The sequence below is a fragment of the Natator depressus genome, chromosome 8, assembly GCF_965152275.1.
Source record: "Natator depressus isolate rNatDep1 chromosome 8, rNatDep2.hap1, whole genome shotgun sequence".
Taxonomy (NCBI): Eukaryota; Metazoa; Chordata; order Testudines; family Cheloniidae; genus Natator; species Natator depressus.
This window is the reverse complement of record NC_134241.1, coordinates 71,123,145-71,147,850: the sequence shown is the minus strand read 5'-3', so window position 1 is coordinate 71,147,850 and position 24,706 is coordinate 71,123,145. Positions and strand designations below refer to the sequence as shown.

At 39.0% G+C, this 24,706-nt stretch overlaps 1 protein-coding gene across 1 annotated transcript in view; it reads right to left on the bottom strand.

The window, feature by feature from the left end:
• Positions 1-24,706, bottom strand: part of DPYD (dihydropyrimidine dehydrogenase) — a 552,826-nt gene that overhangs the window by 103,482 nt on the left and 424,638 nt on the right. The window contains exons 17-18 of the mRNA XM_074961282.1: positions 11,254-11,374; positions 8,217-8,336 (exon numbers count right to left, since the gene is read on the bottom strand). Coding sequence (XP_074817383.1) covers positions 8,217-8,336; positions 11,254-11,374 — 241 coding nt within the window. The remainder of the gene's footprint in view (positions 1-8,216; positions 8,337-11,253; positions 11,375-24,706) is intronic.

The following is a 24,706-nucleotide window of genomic DNA, read 5'->3' as shown; positions in this document are numbered from 1 at the left end:
CAATGCACTGTTACAGACTAGGGACCGAATTGCTAGGCAGCAGTTCTGCAGAGAAGGACCTAGGGGTGACAGTGGACGAGAAGCTGGATATGAGTCAACAGTGGGCCCTTGTTGCCAAGAAGGCCAATGGCATTTTGGGGTGTATAAGTAGGGGCATTGCCAGCAGATCGAGGGATGTGATCGTTCCCCTCTATCCGACATTGGTGAGGCCTCATCTGGAGTAGTGTGTCCAGTTTTGGGCCCCACACTACAAGAAGGATGTGGAAAAATTGGAGAGAGTCCAGCGAAGGGCAACAAAAATGATTAGGGGACTGGAACATGAGTTATGAGGAGAGGCTGAGGGAACTGGGATTGTTTAGTCTACGGAAGAGAAGAATGAGGGGGGATTTGATAGCCGCTTTTAACTACCTGAAAGGTGGATCCAAAGAGGATGGATCTAGACTGTTCTCAGTGATAGCAGATGACAGGACAAGGAGTAATGGTCTCAAGTTGCAGTGGGGGAGGTTTAGGTTGAATATTAGGAAAAACTTTTTCACTAGGAGGGTGGTGAAACACTGGAATGCGTTACCTAGGGAGGTGGTGGAATCCCCTTACTTAGAAGTTTTTAAGATCAGGCTTGACAAAGCCTTGGCTGGGATGATTTAGTTGGGATTGGTCCTGCTCTGGGCAGGGGGTTGGACTAGATGGCCTCCAGAGGTCCCTTCCAACTCTGTTATTCTATGATTCTATGAAAACAGCAGTGTATGACCAACTACTGTTGTTTGCTGCAACTTTAAAAAACTATCCTGTAAAGAATAGCAATAGTTAATGCTGATTTGATAGTTTTCTAGGAGTTTGGAACAAATACATTGCTTTTAATCTGAAAACAACACTGGACGTTTCTGTCTGATAGTTGGGGGATTCAAACCAACTAACAGATAAACTTGCTGAAGAATCTCATTCTAGTCATGCCCTCCTTTCCTAATTTCCCTTTTCTCTGTTTTGTCTTCTTTGCCTGTTCCTCAGGGAACTGAGTGATTGATAGCCTAATCCAATGACTGTATTACAGCTGCCTCAACTTGGACTCTTTTCCTTATCATTAGCAGTTAGCCTATGGTTAAATTCACAGCTCACTGCTTGGTACAGCCCCTGAGATTTAAGGGTCTGGCCTTTAGAAAATATTTAACATAAAACTGAAATCTTGACATACTGAGAAATCAGTTCTCTGTAGGCTTCATTAATTAATCCAGTGTACTGTACCATTGTTCTAGATGAGACTGCGACATGGTGAACTGCTGCTGAAAGTCACAGCATTTTTTCCAAGTGCAGTAGATGTGCACAAATATGTGAAAATATAAATTCAGTGTATAACAATGATACGAGCCAGATGAACTTTGCTTTTGGAGTCAAGGTTTTTTTTTATTAATTTCAAGTTAGGCATGAACTCTCTGAAACCAACAGAAAGAGGGAATATTCCCATATTTAAATGCTTTATCCAAACACCTGTGCTTCACTCTTAATAGATGATTAGTTTAGTCCTTCGATGGATAAATTGAATTAGTTTTTAAAAAATGATTATTAAAAATATGGGTTATATTTATTAAATGTTTTAGTTTCTGTAAATATACTAGGAAATATTAAAAGTGGAAAGAAAAAGATGCTCAGTTATGTGACCTTATCTGCAGAATAATTCTTATTTTAAAAATGGCTATGGAAAGGATGTAGACCTTGATCTACGTTGTAAACCTTTGCCCTAGTTCCAGTCAGTCGATGAGCTGCAAGCTTCTATGAAAATGGCAGCTGAGTCCCAGATGAAAAATTATGCATCTCATAAACTGCTATTCTGCTGAAATGTCAAGCTACGGCAGGTCTGTACCTCAAACTCAGCACTTGGCATTTTCCTTCTGTCTGCTTTGTTGCCATGAAGCAAACATGAACAGTGAGGATTTGTGTAGGGCAGGTAGCAGGCGAGCTCACTGTCAAAAATCTATTATTAGGGCTCTGATCTCTTTTGCACAGACCAGTGACAGCAGTACACTGAGAGAAATCAGGCTGCAGCAAAGACATAACAGAAAAAAGAGAATTCTTTGTGAATCTGTACATAATATATGTAAATGAGACTTTAATGGCTGAGCTACACATAACAGAAATAATAACCCCAAATTAAAGCTCTAATATATATTTATTCTGTACTTCTGTTCTACACTGTTCTCTAAATACATTTTAATATATACTCTTTAACGTGTTTCTCAATGTATATTTATGCTAACATAAGTGTATATACATATATTATTTATTTCCAATGATAGACAGATTTCCATTAATGTCTATTGATCAAAATCAGCACCATGCAGTCACTGAGAAAGATGTGATTATGAAAGTGAAAGCTCTTATTTTTTTCAGGTTTTCTTTTAATGATATGTCATTGACTTAAAATAAAAAACAATACTACTTTTACATTCAACTTTCTCCCCTTCAATTGAATATATACATTTAAATAGATTAGAATATATGTCCCTATTAATAATGCCAATTATTTCATAGAATATGTAACATCCTGTGTTTCCTTAAAAGACACAATTGGTGTTTTACCATGTTTCTCATAAAAAGAGACGGTTCCTCCAAATTACTTGAAAGGTAACTAAAATTAAGTACCAGTGCTGAAATGTAACAATTATATGTTCTCACATCTGTTAACTGAACCTACTATAAATATGTTCCTTCCAAGATTTCCTGATGGTCAGCCATAGTTCTTATGAAAAAAAATTTACTGTAAAGGTTCAACAAAGCTATACCTTTGTCATTCTCCCTTATACTGACACACATACAAACATAAATTTTAGTACACTATATTATAGTTACATAAAACAACATTATAGTAACCTTATAAAAATACTACAGTGTTCTACAGTAATGGCAATATCACTATTGTAAAATGGGTTCAGGGCATTACTGTAGAATACTGCCAGAATATTTATCACAGTAACATTAAGGGGTAAATACTTAGCACATTGTGTAGGGTTTTAGCTTTTTAACTACTTTTAACAGCAGTATTTTGCTGAAGTCCAGCACATGGTGTTATAAATTTATTGTTAAGGATCTGGCTGGGGGGGGAGGGGGTCTGGGGGCAGACAGGAAGCCAGAGACCTCAAAAGTTAATTCTTAACCCACTTCATTTTGCCTATAACAGGTACTCTGTATTTTTATAAAAACAAAACACATCTGGAATATGTAAATACCATGTGAAAGCTTATGGCAAAATTTCAGATTTTTTTTCTGTTTAAAGTGAAGTTTAAAAAGAAAAACACCTAACACCTCTAGTACCTATAAAACACACAATTTTCAAATTATTTACTATTTACATTGTAGACTGTAACATCTCTCTCAGAGCCAGCCATAACTATTTCTTGTGCAAATACATGTAATAAGAATTAACTTTAAAAAATATTTAATATTGCACATGTACAGGAAGTACTAATACTAAAATGCTTATTGAATGTCTTATAAAAGAAAACTATAGTCTTGATCCTGCAAGCACACATGATCAGTTTAATGCATGTGAGTAGTCCCAGATCTCAGTATTGTTCCCTTAACAGTTAGGAGAAACTTCCCTTCACTAAACATGGGAGGCTCTGACCCATACAGTTGCACTGTGTGAGGGAGTATGCAGCTGCTGGGATCTCATTTAAGGAAGTCGATGAATTAGGGTTGCTAACTTTCTGATTGCAGAAAACCGAACACCCCTGCCCCACCCCTACCCTGATGCTTCCCAAGTCCCCGCCCATGCCCCACCCCTTCTCCAAGGCCCTCATCTCCGCTCAGTCCATCCCCCCTCCCTCAGTCGCTCACTCTCCCCCACTCTTGCTCATTTTCCCCAGGCTAGGCAGGGGGTTAGGGTGCAGGAGGGGGTGAGGGCTCTGGGGTGGGGCCAGAAATGAGGTGTTTGGAATGTGGGATGGGGCTCCAGGCTGGGGCAGAGGGATAGGGTGTGGGAGGGGGTATGGGCTCTGATCTGGGGGTGCGGGCTCTGGGGTAGGGACAGAAATGAGGGATTCAGGGTGCAGGGGGCTCTGGGCTGGGAGAGGGGGTTGGGGTGCATGCAGGCTCTGGCTGGGGGTGCAAGCTCTGGTGTGGGGATGGAGCTGAGGGGTTCGGAGTCTGTGGGGTTGCATGCTCTGGGAGGAAGTTTGGGTGTGGGAGGGGATTCCAACATGGGGCAGGGAGTTGGGGTGCAGGCTCCAGGTGGCGCTTACCTCAGGCAGCTCCCAGAAGCAGTCAGCAGGTCCAGCTCCTAGGCAGAGGCACAGCCAAGTGGTTCTGCGTGCTGCCCTCACCTGCAGGTGGCGCCCCCACAGCTCTCATTGGCTATGGCTCCCAGCCAATGGGAGCTGCGCAGCTGGTACTTGGGGCAGGGGCTGCAAGCGGAGCCCCGGTGGCCGTGCCTCCACCTAGGAGCCAGAGGGAAATACCGGCTGTTTCCAGGAGCCGTGTGGAGCCTAAGTAGGCAAGGAGCCTGCCTTAGCCCCACTGCACCACCAACCAGACTTGTAAGAGCCCAGTCATCGGTGCTGACTGGAGTCGCCTGGATCCCTTTTCAACTGGGCGCTTCTGGTCGAAAACTGAATGCCTGGCAACCCTTGGATGAATATAATGTTATTCCCTCCCTAAAGAGGTGGCACAGGAGACTATGGGTATACTCTGGCCTTAGAGCTGTGTTGTGGTTGCATTGCAGCAATGGTGTTTTACTGCAAACTGTGAGGGAAGGATTCTTTCCCCTTGAACTCCATAGACCTCTCCAGCATAAAGCCCAGTTATTATATTTCATCTGTGATCTGGGTTTAGGATTTGACCTCCAAGGAGTAGTTTCCAGTGTCAAAGTAATCAAATCAACAATACAGTACAATGAGAGAAACAAAAATGCTTATTGATGTTCAGCAATTTAAAACAAATTAAATAACACTTAAAACAGGAATCTATTTCCCATTCAGCACCTGGGAAGTTAACACTGAATATAACAACTCCAATTTGAATCGTACTTTCAGAGGAAAATTATTAAACTGCTGTCTCTGGAAAGAGATTTAAAAAGATGACAGAAGCACATCTCTGAGACTACCCTGCAATTCCAGGCACTGAATTCTCTAAACAGCTGTTTAGATTGGCCTTTTTATTCCTTTTAAATAAATCAAAGGAAAATATTTTCCACACCCTAATTCTTTAATAGGAATTTTAAAATATAACTTCTTTCAAATGAGATCTTTCCCATGAAAGGATGGGTAATTACAACCCTTCCAGATGCAGTCACTTCTGTACCAGGCAGAGAAAGAGAGAGATAGCCAAATGGGAACAGTTCACAAAAGAAGTTTCTGCAGTTTTTACCATAGTCAGAGCACATCCTTTATCCTCTATATAGGAAGTGGAAAAGTCAGGTCACATCTGGATAAGGGCATTGACAGACTTTACCATTCACTCTGTAATGTAGGTTTTTATTAAACTTGTAAATGTATAATTTGGAGCTAATTCTATTAGAATAATGTATTCCATTCAGTAATACAAGAATAATAAAATACTAGAGAATGGCATGCATGGAAAACTTCAGTACTAGCATAGAAAACACAACAACTGGACATATTACCTTACACTGTAATCCCTGCTGAGGGGAAACCCTCGATAAGAAGTACCACAAGTCCATTTCAAACTAGACTGAACAAAGCACCGCATAATCTATTGCAGGGAACAATCATATATTGGCAGGGAGATGATCTAGATGACCACAAGATAGGATCTTTCCATCTCTAATATCTACGATCCAGACAGCTTCTCCACAACTAGTGTGTATGTTCCGTATGGTGGGGATATTCTAAAAAGACAGTAACCACTCAACTATTTTGCTTTTGTAAATCTTGTAAAGAAAATGGGCCATATTCACCACTGACTTGGACTTACATCAAAGATAAATTTAGCCCCAAAAGATGATCTGATGTTTTTTTCTACTTTTGAAAGAGCAACAAAAATCTGTACGGCTGCATAGAATGTAAAAGAAAATAATATAAATCAAGCCTATAGGCATGTAAGTGGTCTTATCTCCATTTATCAGACATGGAAACTAAAGTATGGAAAGGTCAAGTGTCTGGCTTAGGGCCACACAACAGGACCTTGTTGAAGCTTCTAGGAATAGAACCCAAGACTTCTGCCTCCTAGTTTCTTGCTCTAAGAACTAGACATACTCCCTCTGTTCTTTATGTTCCTATTAAGACAGTTGGTTAGCTCTCTTCTGAATTATTTTAGCACTTTTATACATTTGTACATTATTAGGCCATGGTCCTGCAATTCACAGATGTATCACTATGTCTGTATATAGCCCTCTTGACTTTATTGGAGCTCTATGGCATTCCTGCATACAGTGAGTTGGAGGATTGGGACCTTAGTGATGTTATTTATAGTCCAGGGAACTTTATTTAATTGTCTGCACAGATGTACTCTCAAAATATAACCAAACTGACTGGGCTGAGTGCTTTTCCTTTCCTTTCCTTTTCTTTTTCTTAAAGACACTCAGGTTGGTGCTATGAGTGTAAGACTGCATCCCAAACCACTATCTTCTGTTTCTTTTGATATGTGTATAGCTTGAGAAATGAAAAAAAACCTTTTTTATATGTATGTTTTTAAACTAAAAACCCAAACCTCTCCCAGGTTGGGATCTGTTATGATACCAAAAGTGATTTTTTATAGCAGAATTATAAAGCATGAAAATATAGAAATGCTGAGAAGCTCTTAGGTACAGCTGAGCATTCAGGTGCTGCTATAATTTACACAATATACATGTTTTAAATTTGTGACACAAAGGACACACTTTTCATAATGTTGTAATTTTATGGTTTTATTAGACTGACTTATGGTAGGAAGGAATATTCAGAAATTGCAGCTTAAACGAGAAAATGGGAATAGTGTTAGTTATATAAAATACTACTGTAATAGTTCTTTTATTAATTTTTAATGCACAGCACCCACTGTGACCTCCTTTTTTCTTTTGCTGTCAACATGGCAGTCTGGAAAAATTGAAATGGGCTGACAGAAAGCCTAGTGAGTACTACAACCCCTAACATTGTGTATCTGCTCTCTCTCTCTCTCTCTCTCTGCATCCTCCATTCTGCATATCAATAATATTTTAATACCTTGTTTGACAGTCATTATGAAATAATCATTATACAATAAGCAGATTTTTTAAATCCTTGCACAGTAGTATAGAGGTGCCCTTAAAAACTTCTGGAAGTTATTTAGTTATCCAAGGCAACAGGTAATTTACCAATGTATATGATTTGTACACATTAAAGTCAATTAAAAAAAACAACCCATTGTCTTTGACCCTCTATGTTCTCGAAGTATAACATAACTACATGAAATAAAGCATTTTTGGTCTGTCCAATTTCCTCCAAATAAATTTTTTGGACCAATTCAGCAGTGATTTACTTGAACAGTGGCATGCTATTATGTTATGTATATTTACCACTTTCTCTATCACCATGGAGACTAATCTTTATACCAGTACAGTCAAGAAGCTCACAGCATTGTCTTTGCAGGACCCAGTTCCTATTGTCACAGTGACAGCATGCACAAGGTCAACAGATTAACACATTAGTGAGGACAGGCAATGAATTTGAGTATAAAACTTTTTGTTGCTGGTTTTAAAATCAAATCCTGAATCATCACACTGAAACACAAGTATAAATATTACAAAGGAACAGGATATACAATATGCATATATTTAGTAAATGTGATATATTGTTTTTATCATGGTGGAAAGAAAATAAAAGGATTTATCGTAAGTGGATTTCAGTGTGGTAGGAGAAAGGTTCAGTCTACAATACACATACTGCATTGAATGTTTATATTTTTCCCTTACAATGCCCTTTCATTAGCCTCTGTCTAACATGTGGCCTGACAATTGTGACAGAATGAAAAATTCTAGGAAAACTGTGGGTCACAAGAGAAGAGATTTTCCTCCCTCTCCAGTGACCCTATCGCAGTGTTCTGTTGCAGTGTTTTACCATTAAGGAAAGGGCAACACAGGAGTCTTCACACTCAATCTGTTCCATCTGTCATGACTATTAGAAACATTGACCATCAGTGAGCTTTAAGAACTCAGCACTACTGCAGACATGATATTCTAGCCCACTACAAGGACCTCCCGACGTTTTGTCAGCCTCCAAGGAAGCATTATGGATCAAAAAGGCAACACTTACCAGACACACCACCGTATGTGGTCTTCTTTTCTCCACCAACTGCAGGCCAAGGTGTGCAATCTGCTTTCAGTCCCATCAGTCCTGACACAGTGTTTGTGGCTGTCACACCATCTGCACCACCTGGGAAAGAAATAACACTCACTTTTTGTTAAACATCTTGTACAAGTACAACAGAGGAAAATGAACATAGAAATAGTAAAGTTGTCAGATATTTAGGACCAGATCCCCATCTGAGGCCAAAGAGCACAGTGCAAATCAGGAGGGGGCTTTAAAACCAATCCTGGGTTGGTTAGGTATTGAGCTAGTCCCCTCGAAAAAGTAAGACAGTTGAGCATAGGAACTCCTAAAACAGATCTCTCTTGGTCTTGGCCATGCTCCTTTTGCTGGATGAGACATAGGATTTGCCACACTAGCTCTACAGCATTGGAGATCCCCCTGCATTGAAATGATGCTCTCATGACTGGCTATACTGGCTAATGGATCGTATTGTGCTAGTGGATCTGGACCTTAATCTTATTACACATTGTGAATATGGAGGTTACTCACCTGTAACTGGATTTTCTTAGAGATGTGTGGTCCATGTGCCTGAGTCTGGAACTTCTAACAAGCAGTGTCTGTTGGCCCAGACATGCGCAGTAATTCATCTCATGCGATTGAGGGCATAAAAGGAAACATTGGCTGGTGTCCCTTTAGTTTCTCCTCTTACCGTGAATCCAGAAGGATTTGAAGCAGAGGGTAGGTAGTGGAATACAGACATGGACCACACAACTTGAAGAACTTCTAGTTACAGGTAAGTAAGCTCCATTTCTTCTTTGAGTGCTGGTCCCTATCTGTATTCCAGACAAGCAGTATTCAGATTTGAGGGGGGGTGCGAGGATGCTGGTGAGGAAAATGCTTGAAATACTGCAGTTCCCACAGCTGCATCCAGGGTGGAAGTTTGAACTAGCAAATAATGTTTAGTGAATGTCTGAATGGAACTCCAGGTAGCTGCCCTGCATATGTCCAGCAATGCAGTAAAGCATTTTTCCTGCAGTAAAGCAACAGAGGCAGATTATGCTCTGGTGGAATATGCCTTTATTCTGCCAGGTGGAGGGATATGAGCTACTTGTAGCACATGATGATGCACCCAGAAACCCATTTGGAGATCCTCTGTGAGGATACAGTTTGTCCTCACAACCTCTCTGCTATGGTGAGAAATAGACCAGGAAACTTTCTGAGAGATTTGGTCTTCTGTAGGTAAATTAATAAGGAGTGTCTGATGTGGAAAGAATGGAGCTTCCTCCCCTTAACAAAGGCATGGGGTTTCAGGAAGAAAACAGGCTAGTGAACAGCTTAGTTGACATGAAATTCTGAAATAACATTGGGTAGGAATTTAGGATGCAATCTAAGAAAGACTTTTTTCTTGTGAAAAACAGTATATGAGCTTGCCAGGAGATGGACTTGCAGTGAGCTAATGGAAAGACCCGAGTTCTTTGAAAACTGAAGGTTATCCAAAATGAGTGGGATACCTGAAGACTTTTGAGACAGCTGCCTGGCTGTCTACAATGAGTCCATGTTTTCTTGTAGCAAGGTATCAGGTTCTAGTTGAGATGTTCCTACAAGATCTGATAGTTGGTGATATGGAACTGTAAGCTCATAGAAGAAAAGATCTTTCTCCCTAAAAGGTCCCACCTCTTTAAGGCCTTATCAGCTGGAGTTGTCTTGGGATGCTGCAACCTTGCTCTCCGCTGGCTGCATGTACCACCAGGGAGTTGGGTGCTGGGGTGGGGGAGAAGAGAAATTCAGCCTCTTTGATGGAGATGAAATAGTACCTGTTGGCCCTCTTAGGCATATTGGTACATGAGGCTGAGGTGTACCAGACCTTACAATAGCCTTGTTAAACGGGAGTACCGCCTTGCTCTGGCCTGTCGGCTGCAGAATATCTAAGAGCCAATGTTGGAAGTCCTTAACCTTCTCCGATGGTATCTGGAGGTCTTTGGAAATGTGGATGTACGGGGGGGGTCTCCCTGGCTTGAAACACAGCGAGGCCACATAGCCTTCTCCATAAGGTGTTTTCTTAATCTAAGATCATGAATTTATGATGGAAAAGAGTGGCAGATGCTGCACTTTGCAGCAATATTCATCTCTCCAGACAGTAGAGACAACATTGGTGCTTGTCGTTCACAGAAAAGGAGTAGCAGGAGGAGACACAGTTCTTGAACCTTGGGACTCCGGGCACATCCCAGACTCTTAGAACAAACACTATTTTTACTAATTATACTAAGAACTCTAACTATGCTAATATGAACTATAAGCTATTTTCAAATTTATTTGCAGAGTAATAATAGTAAAAGCTGGAGAAACCCATGGATGCAGGGATTCTGACTCAGGCCACGCGGCAATAAGAAGGAACTAGAGAGGCATTGGTTTGCACTGCCTCTCATGACCTCGATTTGAAGCATGAGGTGAACTACTGTGTATATGCAGGCCAAAGGACACTGCTTGCTAGAAATTCTGGACTTGGGTGCATGGCATGCATGCACACCCATGTGTGGCATACACATATGGACAAGCACTCAATGAAGAACTTACGGTTACACAAAGAGAAATGCAGTGAAACTATTAAGTGGGCCTAACTGACTGAGTCTATTATCTGTTTGGACAAATTGTATTTACCAGGACGGAGCATTTTGAAAACTGAAAAAATGGATATAAAAACCCCATAAAATTTGGTCTTACTCCAAAATGCTACATCATAGTTAATAAATGTTGGCCACATTATACGTATAAAATCATGCTTTTATATCTCTATATCTATATCACCAACCGCTCTTTCTAGATAGATAGATAGATGTTTACTCTACAGTATTCACTTTATATGTTAATAAACTAGAATATACAGAGAGCAAAATTGTATAGACAACCTTTAATAGCAAGCACTATGCTTACTCTAAATATTTTAAACAATCTGTTTCATTCTAGCTTTTATTAATATTTGTTACTGCTTTGAGCAATAAAGCTGCAAATCAATATAATTACATGCATTTTAGTTTGTTACCTTCCTGGGCAGCCACTGCAATATTCACAATATCAGTGACATTTGGGGTCAGCTTTGCAAAGAAAGGAATCTGAACAGCTTGTCTAACCCAGCGACAGATGTTTCGGACTAGCTCTGGATTCTGTTCAAATAGGGAAGATAAATATAGGACATATTTAAAAGTAATATGATATAAATGTATAGATATGCAATAGCAAAACTTTATGACAATCTGCTGTACTGTGGTTTTCTGAAATTACACTTCACAATTGTATCTTGTCTCATTAGTTAACTTAGGTTAACACAGTAAAAGTGAACTGCAAATCCATTACAGAAGAGTTAGATCACATAAAACAAAGAAAAAGAAATCTTTACCAAGAGACAAAGATACCGTAGAATGTTCACTTGCCAATGGGATAAAATAAAACTTCAGGCAATGAGGAATATACTTAACCCATTAATATAAAAATTATCTTTTTGCTATTCCATGTAAATAATCACTGTAACATGAAATAACACCATCCTGAACCTTCCAGCCCTTATGCATTTCAGATTTCTATACACTCCATTAATTCAGAATATAGATTAGGATGGCAAAAAGTTTAATGAAAAATCAAAATCTTTTCTTTTAAAGCTAGAAATAGAAATATTCATGCTTTGATTTCTTATGCTTTCCAGGCTCACTTCAGTGGCAGTAGTGTGCTTTGATTCTGGCCTACGCAATAAGTATGGGTGGATGTTTGTTTGTTTTTTGTTTTTAAATATAACATTTAGTACAAGCTTTTCCCCCTGACACTTAGAATCATAGAATATCAGAGTTGGAAGGGACCTCTGGAAGTCATCTAGTCCAACACCCTGCCCAGAGCAGGACCAATCCCCAACTAAATCATCCCAGCCAGGGCTTTGTCAAGCCTGACCTTAAAAACTTCTAAGGAAGGGGATTCCACCACCTCCATAGGTAACGCATTCCAGTGTTTCACCACCCTCCTAGTGAAAATTTTTTTCCTAATATCCAACCTAAATCTCCCCCACTGCAACTTGAGACCATTACTCCTTGTCCTGTCATCTGCTATCACTGAGAACAGTCTAGATCCATCCTTTTTGGATCCACCTTTCAGGTAGTTAAAAGCAGCTATCAAATCCCCCCTCATTCTTCTCTTCCGTAGACTAAACAATCCCAGTTTCCTCAGCCTCTCCTCATAAGTCATTACTGATAATGCTTTTTAATAAGTTACCCTAAAATTTGGAAATCATTATTGACTTTGCTAATCTGATTCAGGTGTGTTAAAATGTTTTCAGAAAAAGTAAAAGGTGCTATTACAAGATGCAGTATAAACTTGTTCCCTGTATATAGTTTAATTGCAACCCTAGCTATTGTTTATATTTACTAATTCTTTATCTTTGGCACAGATCATTAAATCTGTCATACATAAAAAGATGATTCTCATTTGGATATTAATTGCAACAGACATCCAACATTGTCATTGCTATGAAAATATAATGGGCTTAAGATGAGGCTACATTATAAAGTTCACTTGATTTTGAAGATGTCAGTTTAACAAATCTTGGCCTCCTGCATAGGAAAAATGTGCCATTGCTTTTTTTATTTGACCTTGAACAATTAAATATAAACATTACACCAATATATACAGTGCATCTACACAGCATACAATGCCTTTTCATGGACAGAAAAATCATGAGACTTAGCTCTGCAAATTCCAACTAAAAAAAGGGTGATTTACCCTGCACATGCAACTTTCCTGCAATATTTATAACAGCTGTATTTATAACAGCTGGATTATGAGAGCAGTTGCATCTTTGTGAGTTTCATTTCTCAGTTATAAATTTCCTTGGGCCCAGTGAAGAAAGAGAACCTCTAGAAGAATGATGTTAATTCTTTCCCGTAGACATTCTGACAATAATGTGAAAGATGTTTGCACTATATAACTCATAATGATGGTCTATTAGCGCTTGCCATGCTACCATAAAAGTACTGTCTCACTACAACACACTTAAGCTTTTAAACACATATCAGTCCTTTTAATTCACCTTGAACAGATCATTAATCCATGTTTACCTCATCCTAGCCATTAAAATTTGCTAGTGTGTTTTTTGTAATAAATATTCATGTCACCTTCTTTTAGTTAACCTGGGCTTTTCAAAAAGTGCAAAATAAGAATAGTTACATGCTACCCCAATGTCTACATTTAGAGGTTGGAATTTGAATTCTTACTATTAGACCTGCAGCATCAAACATCCACCCTACATGGCCTGATTAACAAATGCCACTAAAATGCATCAAATACTCAGATTCCAGAATCTAAATTTTCATAAAAAAAATCAGATTTTTGCCAAAGTACTTGATTGTAAAGATAACCTTTCAAATGAACTGTGCATAAATTGATACCCTCTTGTCTTTCTGAGTCTGCTGATGGCTCGAAACATTAGTTCTGTGTACTCCCCATCCCTTGGTATGGGATGAGGATGTTGAACGTAATTCCAGTAATGACACTTTGGTGTTAGCATTAATAATTTAATTAATGGAAAATGGAAGGGGGTAGCCGCAAAGCCCATGAATACCAGGAACTGAGAGTTACTTCAGGGAAGGAGATACAGATGGAAGAAAAGAGGAGTCATAAAAAACAGGGAAGTGGAAGAAATAACAGAAAGAAAGATGGGGAAAGAAGAGGAACAAAGTGGAGATATAGTGGTAGTCCTCACAGTAAGGATGTTTAATCAAGGGAGCTGAGGAGATGTGGCTTGAGTAACAGGAATAGGATCAAAAGATAAAATATTTTATGACCACAGCCAGACAAATGCATTTTGGGAACACCTGGAAGACTATTCATATACATTTGCCATTTTAAAATGAGATGATATTTGTCAGAAAACTAGAAGCCACAAGAGAAATTTTCCCAGGAATTTCAGAAAGAAACTGTATTGTTCAATACAGTACATTAGCTAATCTTGCCTATTTACAATTACATAAAATGGACCAAACTTTACAGTCTTCAGTCATTCCTTAATTACTTTAATGGAAGCAGTTTTGCCTGTATAGGGACAGGGTAAGGACTGAAGGATTTGGGTGGCTGCAATTACAGAAAGTGCAGAGTCTGACTCTTCTGGCAGCCAAAATCCTGAATGTTGTTACTCAGTAATGCATACTTATTTAGAAATACAGGAATTGCCACACTGGATCATGCCAGTGATTCATCTAAATGCATAATCCTGTCTTTGATAATGGTCAATTGCAGACGCTTCAGAGAAAGATGCAAGACACCATGTAGGAGATCTGCTTACGAGGAACTTTCTTCCCAACTCTTATCAATTACTAGCTGTCTTATGCCCTGAAGTGAAAGGTTTTAGTTACATTAGATAAGACAAAAACATTTTCAAGTCTGTCGATATCTATATTAATCTCTAATTCTTTTTTGAATACCACAAAGCTCTTCTATTAAGGATATATTATAGCAATGAGTTTTACAGGTTAATCATGCAGTGTATAAAAAAAATCCTTTTAACAGTATTACATTTTGCCTTTCAATTTCATTGTGTCCCTTCTCCTTATATTATTCTTATTATGGACAAGTTAAGCGGATTTTGGAATTAGCACTTATCATAGTTACAGGGCAAGCTACGCATTACACAGGTTTTGCTATCTTCAGCCTTCTCGGTTTGAACCACACAGTCCTACCACTCCAGGACTGGGTCTCTGGGCTGCAGCCCATTTACCAACTCTGATGTACAACAGGACCAACTGTGTCTGGCACCTGTTAACACTTCTCTTCCAGAAGGAGCTGATGACAGTCTCTGATTAATGTGACTGAAAACCAGCTCCTTCAAAAAACACAGCATTATCTTTTCACCCCAAAAGTCAATAGCACTCAAAGCATATGGTAAAAACAATACAGGTTTGTATGCATATTTCCCCTCATCTAAATCTTAATCTTTCCTTGCAGGCTTTGTAAATTCCATTCAGCCCTGTTATCTCATTATCTCTATCGCTAGACTTACCCTCTGCATTCTTTTCCTCCTCATTGTTTCCCTTCAGGGCAGCTGCTGACAGCCCACTCAACCCTCTCTTCTTCCCTAGACTCAGCATATTTAAGATTTAGCATCTCCTATATTCCTTGGTTTGGCCTAGGAAGAGTAAATTTTACCAGCCCAGTTGGAGCCAGGCCAGGAGTATTCCCCAACTAATAGTTTCCTCGTTGTTTCCCCACAAAAGCATTCTCTATAATAGTACTTATCTTTGCCATTTCTTCATTTCTACCACTTGCTGCCTCCTTTGATTTAACTTTATGCAGTCAGGCAGAATAATATCACACAGGTAAACTAAGGCGCATGTGATATTTATAAAAAATAATGCACATAACTCCCTCAATCTGGATAGTAAAAAAGTTACACTAAGTAGTGTGGGTACCTTCAGGACAAGGAAGAATGGCGTGTATGGTGCAAGATAGGGAAGCAGCAAGATGGAGCCAGCGAAAGTGAGGCTTAACATAACCAGGACCCCTCTCCTCCCTCTGGAGCTCCATGGATGGAGTGCTTGCAAGACTGGGCCATTACATTTTAATTTTAGAAATGTATTCACCTAACTCTAAAAAACTCAACAATCTACCATGGAGGGTGTCAGCGAGGAAGCTCACAGTGGGCCCATCACATCTAAGACACTCCCTCTCTTCTAGTGGCTTCCTCTAATGAAGAGACTCTGTTCTTGACCTTGCTTTGTTGTGCCTGTTAGAGGTGAATAAGGGGTACTGCAGTAACTTCCATACCTTTGTTGGGCTGGGGGCAGTAAGGATTAGAATCCATATAGGAAAGCTTGAGAGATGGAGGCATACTCATTTCCCTAGACTCCCCCTTCATTCAAGCAACTCCAAGACAGCTGCTCACGGAAAAGATCTGGGATTTCTTTGATCCCCATTCCACAGTGCACCAAGCCAACAGGATTTGTTGGTCCAGTGTGTAGCCAATTTACATAATGTATGTGGCTACCTCACTTCTTCCCTTCAGATAAACCAGGGCTAGGATCTAGCCTTTAAAAGACTGGGATTTTAAGAATTACCATTTTAAAGTTTCATGGTGTCTGTGTTTGATGATTCACTCTCTTGCCTTTGCTTCCAACATTCATAAAAAAAGCAAAGGGGTTCACCTTAAATCATTGCAAATTGATGTCTTCAGAGTCTCTTTCCAGTATCCAAGTTCTGCTTTTCAGATTACTATTACTCTGTTCCATGTGATATACAAAAAAGTAATCTCTTCTCCTCCCACCTCTGGGATGTCCAAAATTACCTTCATAAAACTGCCTAAATTTCATAGTACCTAATTACAGAGTTGCAATTAATCACTACAGCAAAAGAGACATAATTTGTGAATTTCACAGCTAATCTTATTGTATCCTCTTATCCTAGCAAGGGGCTTTTTAGTTTATGCATTGTCCCATTTCAAACTTAATTAAAACTAACAATTTATTTAAAGCCTGTCAAATTAGGGGGAAAATTTCCCAGGGTGGGAGACAAATAACCCTCTCCTTATAGTCGGAGTAAAATATTTCCTCATTTCTCAGGAAATTTGACAAGAGAGAATTCAGTCAACATCTTCCACCAGCCACAGCTGTCAAAAGAGACAGCAAAGGGGGAGCTTAACCGAATGTAGGAGTGATGGTACTCATAGTTATACATGTCGTTATTTATGAACGTTGGGTAACATTTTCTAAAGTGCCTAAGGCCTAGCTCCTAAAAAGGCAGTTAGGTGCCTAAAACCCAGGGAAATCAATAGGAGTTAGGTGACAAAATACCTTTCTGCATGCAGAAAATTCCAGCCTCAAATTTAGAGGAGATTTTTAAAATGTGCACTTTATATTTGAAGACTTATATCCCCTCTCAGCCTTCTCTTCTTTAGACTAAACAGGCCTTATTCTTTCAATCTTTCCTCATAGGTCACGTTTCCTAGAATTCTTATCATAGTTGCTGCTCTCCTCTGAACTCTCTCCAATTTGTTCATATCTTTCTTAAAGTATGGTGCCCAAAACTGGATACAATACTCCAACTGGGGCCTCACCAGCACAGAGGAGAGCAGAACAATTACCTCAGGTGTCTTACGTGTGACACTCCTGTTAATACAACCTCCTGTATAACATGGCTATTCTCAATTTTTTAAAAAATCGCCTTTCTTACTCACAAAAAGACAATACTATTTAAAGATCATGCCCATATAAACTTGTATTAAAACAACAGAGGCTTGCCTGAGTAAGGAATGAAGTTCTAAAAACTGAAGATGAGCATCAGGATTTAGCCCTATAATTCTTATTCTCTTAATTACCCTATAAAAACCAAGAAAAAGACCAGATTCTAGCTTTGTTCTCAGTCTTAAAAGAAATAAAGCCCCAACATGTAGGTAAAGCTGTAAGCAGGGTGTCATGACTTGAGCAGGTGTTGTTCAGATCAGTCACTTTTAATTTCCACTCTGTGGAGCCTAATGGAGATAGATTCTCTCCTTTTTCCAATCATACCAACTGTCGTTGGACAGAATCAAGTCACTTTGGATTAGGGCCATGCTTTTTGTCATGGCTGAGTTGAGACATCAAAGTTCTGAGTCCCATTCTATCATTAGAAGAAACAACAGCAGCTTCTAAGACATTGCCAGAACTGGACAGCAACCCTACTGGTGTTCAGAAAGAAACCCTGCATGCATATAGCTTATTTAAAGACTTTATAACAATACTCAGCTCCAGTACAAAGCCTCAACTCAAAATCCAGTGGAGCATTAAAAAAATACAGTTCTCTAAATTCATAAAAGATTATGACAGAAAACAGGACTTCTGAATAAGCTTCGTTCAAGCACATCCTCATCTTCTATCCTCTTAATTTTATTCAATCTTGTAACTCCATCTAGTTTGCCCTCTCTCCTGAACAACTAATTTAATTTCTGGGAGGCGCCAGAAATAAAGTCTGTTTTACTACCATGTTTCATCTTATAATTAATGATTTTGATATAGGTCATCTTGAAAAACATTATTTTGATCCCCTCCCTTCTCTAGGTTTTCAAACAGCTTTTTTGTAGGGTTTCATAAATATGTGATAAATACTTTGTTTACCATCTTTCCCCATTACAATTTGAACAATTTAAACCTGAGAAAAATTACTATAGCATTTTTTACTTGCACACAATATTGCAGCTGCACAATAGAACACTGTTAGCAGTTAAAAAACACAACAGACTATGTTTCACATTTTAACATATCTCATCTAATAGCTGCCAATATTAACACAGGTCAGTATCCAAACTCAAGAATACATTTATCAAAGTGATGCATGGGAGCTCCACTTTGAATTCCCTGTTAGCAGGATTTGTGCACAAAATTCCTACACATTGCTTTGAAAATGTACCATTTAAAGACTGGAAATTAACCAACTTGAAGACAAGGTCAAAAATCAGCATGACGGTTTTGACTGACCAAATACACAAAAGTCTAAAATATAGATTAGTGCTGAGAGTTGAAGCAATGATAAGAGGATTGTTAATAGCAAAAACAGGGGTAGCTCAAAATGTTTTAAGTTGTCTTTATTTAGTAGCCTTTGCAATTATTCCCTTTTTCAGCTCAGGTAAAGGCTTTATTGTTTTGGGTTTTTTTCTTCCCCACCATGAAGAAAAAGACAATTCAATTTATTTTGATGACAGAGCCTTGCTTCTACACAGAGAGTGGAACCATGCTGCATTTTGTTAGCCCAGATTTGGCTTTTTTAATTTAAAAATGTGAAAACCCTCAAACATACCAATGTCTATAAAACAAACTAATTTTAAAATGCACTGTATTCCCTTAATCTTAAATAGAGATTTTTTAAATTTCCACAGCCATCTTCCATGCATTGGGAAAGGCTTCCTTTTGTTTGACTGTGATAGATCAGGTAGGACTGGCAACTACAATTTACAGCTATTGATTTCACTCAACATTAAAGGACCAAAATTCAACCATTATTCTCATCAGTTGTCACAACAAAGGTTAATAATAGTTGAATTTTGGACTGTAAGAGTGAAGCAAGGATTGACAGCTGAAATTAGCAAACTGTTTCATTCAGAGACTAAGTCAATACTCAGGTCTAAATATTCCAAGTTCAAAAATTGAAATAGTGCATTAAAATGCTGATAAACTATGAGGTGTGAGTAGAAAGAATTATTCATTGACAATATCAGAACATTTAAGTTGATGGCTAATAAAAAAGACATTTCTCCCCTCACAGAAGAACATATTTCATCTTGGTTGTTTCTATATGACCAAAATAATGCTTCTCATATCACTGTAAAAAAGTGGTATACAGCATGATTAAACAATATTTCAACTCTTTAGTTCATGCAGAGGTTACCTGCTAGAGGGCATAAAGGTTTGATTAGGTTTATGTCGTACATGAGAAATTTTAAAGGAAAGAATACAACACTCCTTTAAATATACGAGCACTGTAGCTACAAATAGCTTTTTCTTGTAGTCAGGTAGGCAATCTCTTAGTCCCTTTACTATAAATAAATAGGTAGAATATAACAGGTACTTCAGAAAATCATAAATCTTTCATGCTCCAGTGGCAAATTAAAGAATGTAAAGTCTATGTATTGACTAGAATTTCCCACCGCTTTTAAAAATAGTCGTAATTTGCATCTTTATTCAGTTTGGATACACTATAAATGGTCTGTTTTCAAATTAATTTCACTAACCATAGCATGAGTTGAGCCAAAATGCAAAGATAAAGCTGGAGCCTATTCTAGAAAATTAAGACATGGGTAGTGAAGAGACTAGTGAGTATACCGTTAATTCATATTTACAGTACCCAGTGTTGGCATACAAATAAAATCTGTCGTAAGTAACTGATATTAAGATGATATGTACTGAGTGTAACCTTTGTTAGATACCTTCTACCATGTGTCAGGATGAAAGATTTCAAATTGTTGAACTTTTCATACCCTCCTGCTTGTTGTTGATCACATCGTTTCTAAGAAATCTTGTCTATAGGGTACCATAGGTATTAACAACTCCAATGCTTTACACAAAGCTAGGAGCAAGGCATGTGTAATTAGTATGTTGTGAACATTAAAAACCATTGTAATTATGTAGTCTACTGAAATGTCTCCTGAATTTTCTACATTTCATTAGTATTACGACTTTCAGAGTCTTAGAGAGTGACTACAAGAGTAAGAGCAAATTGTCAGAAGCTTTTAAGAAAGCTGTGCTTTCCCTTCTGCTTTGTGAAGCACTCACTTCCTGTACCCTCTGTGATGATTCCCAAGACAACAAAATTCTCATTAACCCCCCCCCCCAAATCCTTCTCATGTCCTTTCCAAGTGGGCTAGCATGACTGATGTTTTGGCCAGATTCACCTTCACTATACCTTCTATGATTCATATGGGCAATTCCTGCTGAAGAGTCTGTAATCATGATAAAAATAAAAAGGAAAATAAAGTGATCTCTATCACCATCATTCTTTCACATATGCATGAACTTGAAGGCAGGGTCACAATTAAGGTTTCTAAGAAAATCCATTCACGGGGAATGTTTTCCATAGACAAACAAAATGTTACTACACACACAACAGGTAAATGCCCTATTACCAAATATAACATGATTTTAAAATTTTGAACATACTGGTAATACTGTTAACATTAGTATGCTAACTATACTCCACTTCTATGTTCTGTTTTGTGTTTTGAGTAATTCAATTAAAAATCCTACAAACCAATAACAATGACCATGTTGTCAAACTCCAATTTAAAATTACAGAATAATGCTTTGATAATGAATTTATTAAGCTTCATATTTCTTCTAGTGTGTGTGAAAATCACAATTCTTAAGGCAAATTAACAACTAACTGCCTTACCTCATTATTAAGTATTGTCTCCTCCTACATGATATGAAATGTATACTTTATGAGCACTCTGTTTCATACAAATGACATTTCAGGGAAGGGAGGGAAATGATACACTTTAAAAACAACATCTCACTACTCCTGAATCCTACAAGAATAATTGTAGTGCTATAATAATCCAAGCACTACAGTTTGGTGGTCAAGGTCTGTCTAGTAGTGAAAATACAGTGAGTTTGCTTAATCTCATGGGATTTTCAGTGAAATATATCAGAAATCACTAAATGGTATGGGTATTACTATTGTTATGGGTATTATTTTAAGAGCATCTTAAAAACGGGATTCAAAAGAGGAGGGAAGGGAATCATAATGAGAACAGACATTAAAGGAACACAAGGAGGAGGAGAAACTAGCAAAGAGAAAACAAACAGGTGAAGAGAAAAGACATAGTAATAGCAGAAAACTGAATATATCTGGTAAGAATCCACAACCTGATGAAGACATTGGATTAAATGGACCTGTCATAAATATAAAGGTTTTGCCTGTCCCAAAGTCAAAGAAACAGGTCCCATCCTTCTGAGGCCTGGCCAGATATTACAGGCGATTTGTACCGCAATATAGCCAAATCGCCACCCCATTGACAGACCTAACCAAAAAGAAACAGCCAAATGCAGTTCAGTGGACTGAAGAGTGTCAGAAGGTCTTTAACCAGCTTAAAGTGATCCTCATGTCTGACCCTGTGCTAAGGGCCACAGACTTTTACAAACCGTTCCTAGTAACCACAGATGCGACCGAGCGTGGTGTGGGAGCAGTTTTAATGCAGGAAGGACCAAATCAAGCGTTCCATCCTGTCGTGTTTCTTAGCAAGAAGCTGTCTGAGAGGGAAAGCCACTGGTCAATCAATGAAAAGGAATGTTACGCCATTGTCTAAGCTCTGGAAAAGCTACGCCCATACGTTTGGGGATGGCATTTCCACCTGCAAACCGACCATGCTGCACTACAGTGGCTTCATTCCGCCATGGGAAATAACAAAAAACGTATTCGGTGGAGTTTAGCTCTCCAAGATTTTGATTTCGACATACAACACATCTTAGGAGCTTCTAAAAAAATGGCTGATGCACTCTCCCGTGAAAGTTTCCCAGAATCAACTGGTTAAAATCGTCCTTGAGATGTGGAAAATATTGTTAGTCCTTATACAGTTAGTAGTATATTTAGAGGTACATGTGTCTTATTAACTCTGTTTTCTCCTAGAGCTCCAGGAAAAAAATCACAGCCAGTGTTTCACCCTATTTGTGATTTGGGGGGCGTGTCATAAATATAAAGGGAAGGGTAACACCCTTTCTGTATACAGTGTTATAAAATCCCTCCTGGCCAGAGGCAAAACCCTTTCACCTGTAAAGGGTTAAGAAGCTAAGATAACCTCGCTGGCACCTGACCCAAAATGACCAATGAGGAGACAAGATACTTTCAAATCTGGAGTGGGGGGGGGGGGAACAAAGGGTTTGTCTGTCTGTGTGATGCTTTTGCTGGGAACAGATCAGGAATGCAGCCTTACAACTCCTGTTAAAGTTAGTAAGTAATCTAGCTAGAAATGCGTTAGATTTCCTTTTGTTTAATGGCTGGTAAAATAAGCCGTGCAGGATGGAATGTATATTCCTGTTTTTGTGTCTTTTTGTAACTTAAGGTTCTGCCTAGAGGAATTCTCTATGTTTTGAATCTGATTACCCTGTAAGGTATTTACCATTCTGATTTTACAGAGGTGATTCTTTTACCTTTTCTTTAATTAAAATTCCTCTTTTAAGAACCTGATTGATTTTTCATTGTTCTTAAGATCCAAGGGTTTGGGTCTGTGTTCACCTGTACAAATTGGTGAGCATTCTTATCAAGCTCTCCCCAGGAAAGGGGGTGTAGGGCTTGGGGGGATATTCTGGGGAAAGACATCTCCAAGTTGCCTCTTTCCCTGGTCTTTGTGTAAGACTCTTGGTGGTGGCAGCATACTGTTCAAGGACAAGGCAAAGTTTGTACCAAGTTTTTAATCTAAGCTGGTAAGAATAAGCTTAGGGGGTCTTTCATGCAGGTCCCCACATTTGTACCCTAGAGTTCAGAGTGGGGAAGGAACCTTGACAGGACCACTGGTATATTGTAGCTACTGTAGTAATTCCTGTGTTCCTAGCAAAAAAGAGAGATCAGAAAAAGCAACAGAAAAAAAATCAGAGTTAATGGAAATTGAAGCATAGCAGGCAAGAAAGACAAAGATGACATAGATGCACAAAAGCATGGAAAGTAGAAGAGGAAAAGTAGTAAAAATAGAAACTGGGAAAACAGAGTAAGAGAAGTAGATAAGGAAATAATGGAACAGGAGAAAAAGTAAGATACATACAGAATATAAGAAGAAAATGAAGATTAAGAATGAGGTTCTCAAAGGTGCACAGATTTTTTGCATGCACAATTATACTGATACACATAAAATTAATGGGAATTGGGTGCTCTGCAAATCTCAGCCCACATTGTGCCGCCACAAGGGGGTGGACAGGAATGCAACTTGATCTAAAGTACACAGTTTCAGAGCACATACTTCTAAACACTAAGGTCAAAGCAGAAAAGCAGCCCAGGGCTGGCTGGACTCACCCAGATGTGATCCTGCAATGCTTCATAGGTTTTACAGGGAAGAGGTGAATGACAAGGGTGTGTGGGTGGAGTGGAATTCTATTAGAGAAGTGGCAAAAGGAGCACAGAAGTTGTTGGGAACTGTCAGAGAAGGAGGAATGTTGGTAGGGATCAGATAAGAGAGAGTGGAATGGTTTGTTTAGCAGAACAAACTGAATTTTTGGCTTTAGTGAAAAACTCTGACATCATAATCAAAAAGGCTGACAAAGGAGGTGCTGTTGTCATCATGAATAGGTCGGAATATGAACAAGAGGCTGCTCGGCAGCTCTCCAACACCACTTTCTACAAGCCATTACCCTCTGATCCCACTGAGAGTTACCAAAAGCATCTACAGCATTTGCTCAAGAAACTTCCTGAAAAAGCGCAAGATCAAATCCGCACAGACACACCCCTGGAACCCCGACCTGGGATATTCTATCTACTACCCAAGATCCATAAACCTGGAAATCCTGGACGCCCCATCATCTCAGGCATTGGCACCCTGACAGCAGGATTGTCCGGCTATGTAGACTCACTCCTCAGGCCCTACGCTACCAGCACTCCCAGCTACCTTCGAGACACCACTGACTTCCTGAGGAAACTACAATCCATTGGTGATCTTCCTGATAACACCATCCTGGCCACTATGGATGTAGAAGCCCTCTACACCAACATTCCACACAAAGATGGACTACAAGCCATCAAGAACACTATCCCCGATAATGTCACGGCTAACCTGGTGGCTGAACTTTGTGACTTTGTCCTTACCCATAACTATTTTACATTTGGGGACAATGTATACCTTCAGATCAGCGGCACTGCTATGGGTACCCGCATGGCCCCACAGTATGCCAACATTTTTATGGCTGATTTAGAACAACGCTTCCTCAGCTCTCGTCCCCTAACGCCCCTACTTTACTTGCGCTATATTGATGACATCTTCATCATCTGGACCCATGGAAAAGAAGCCCTTGAGG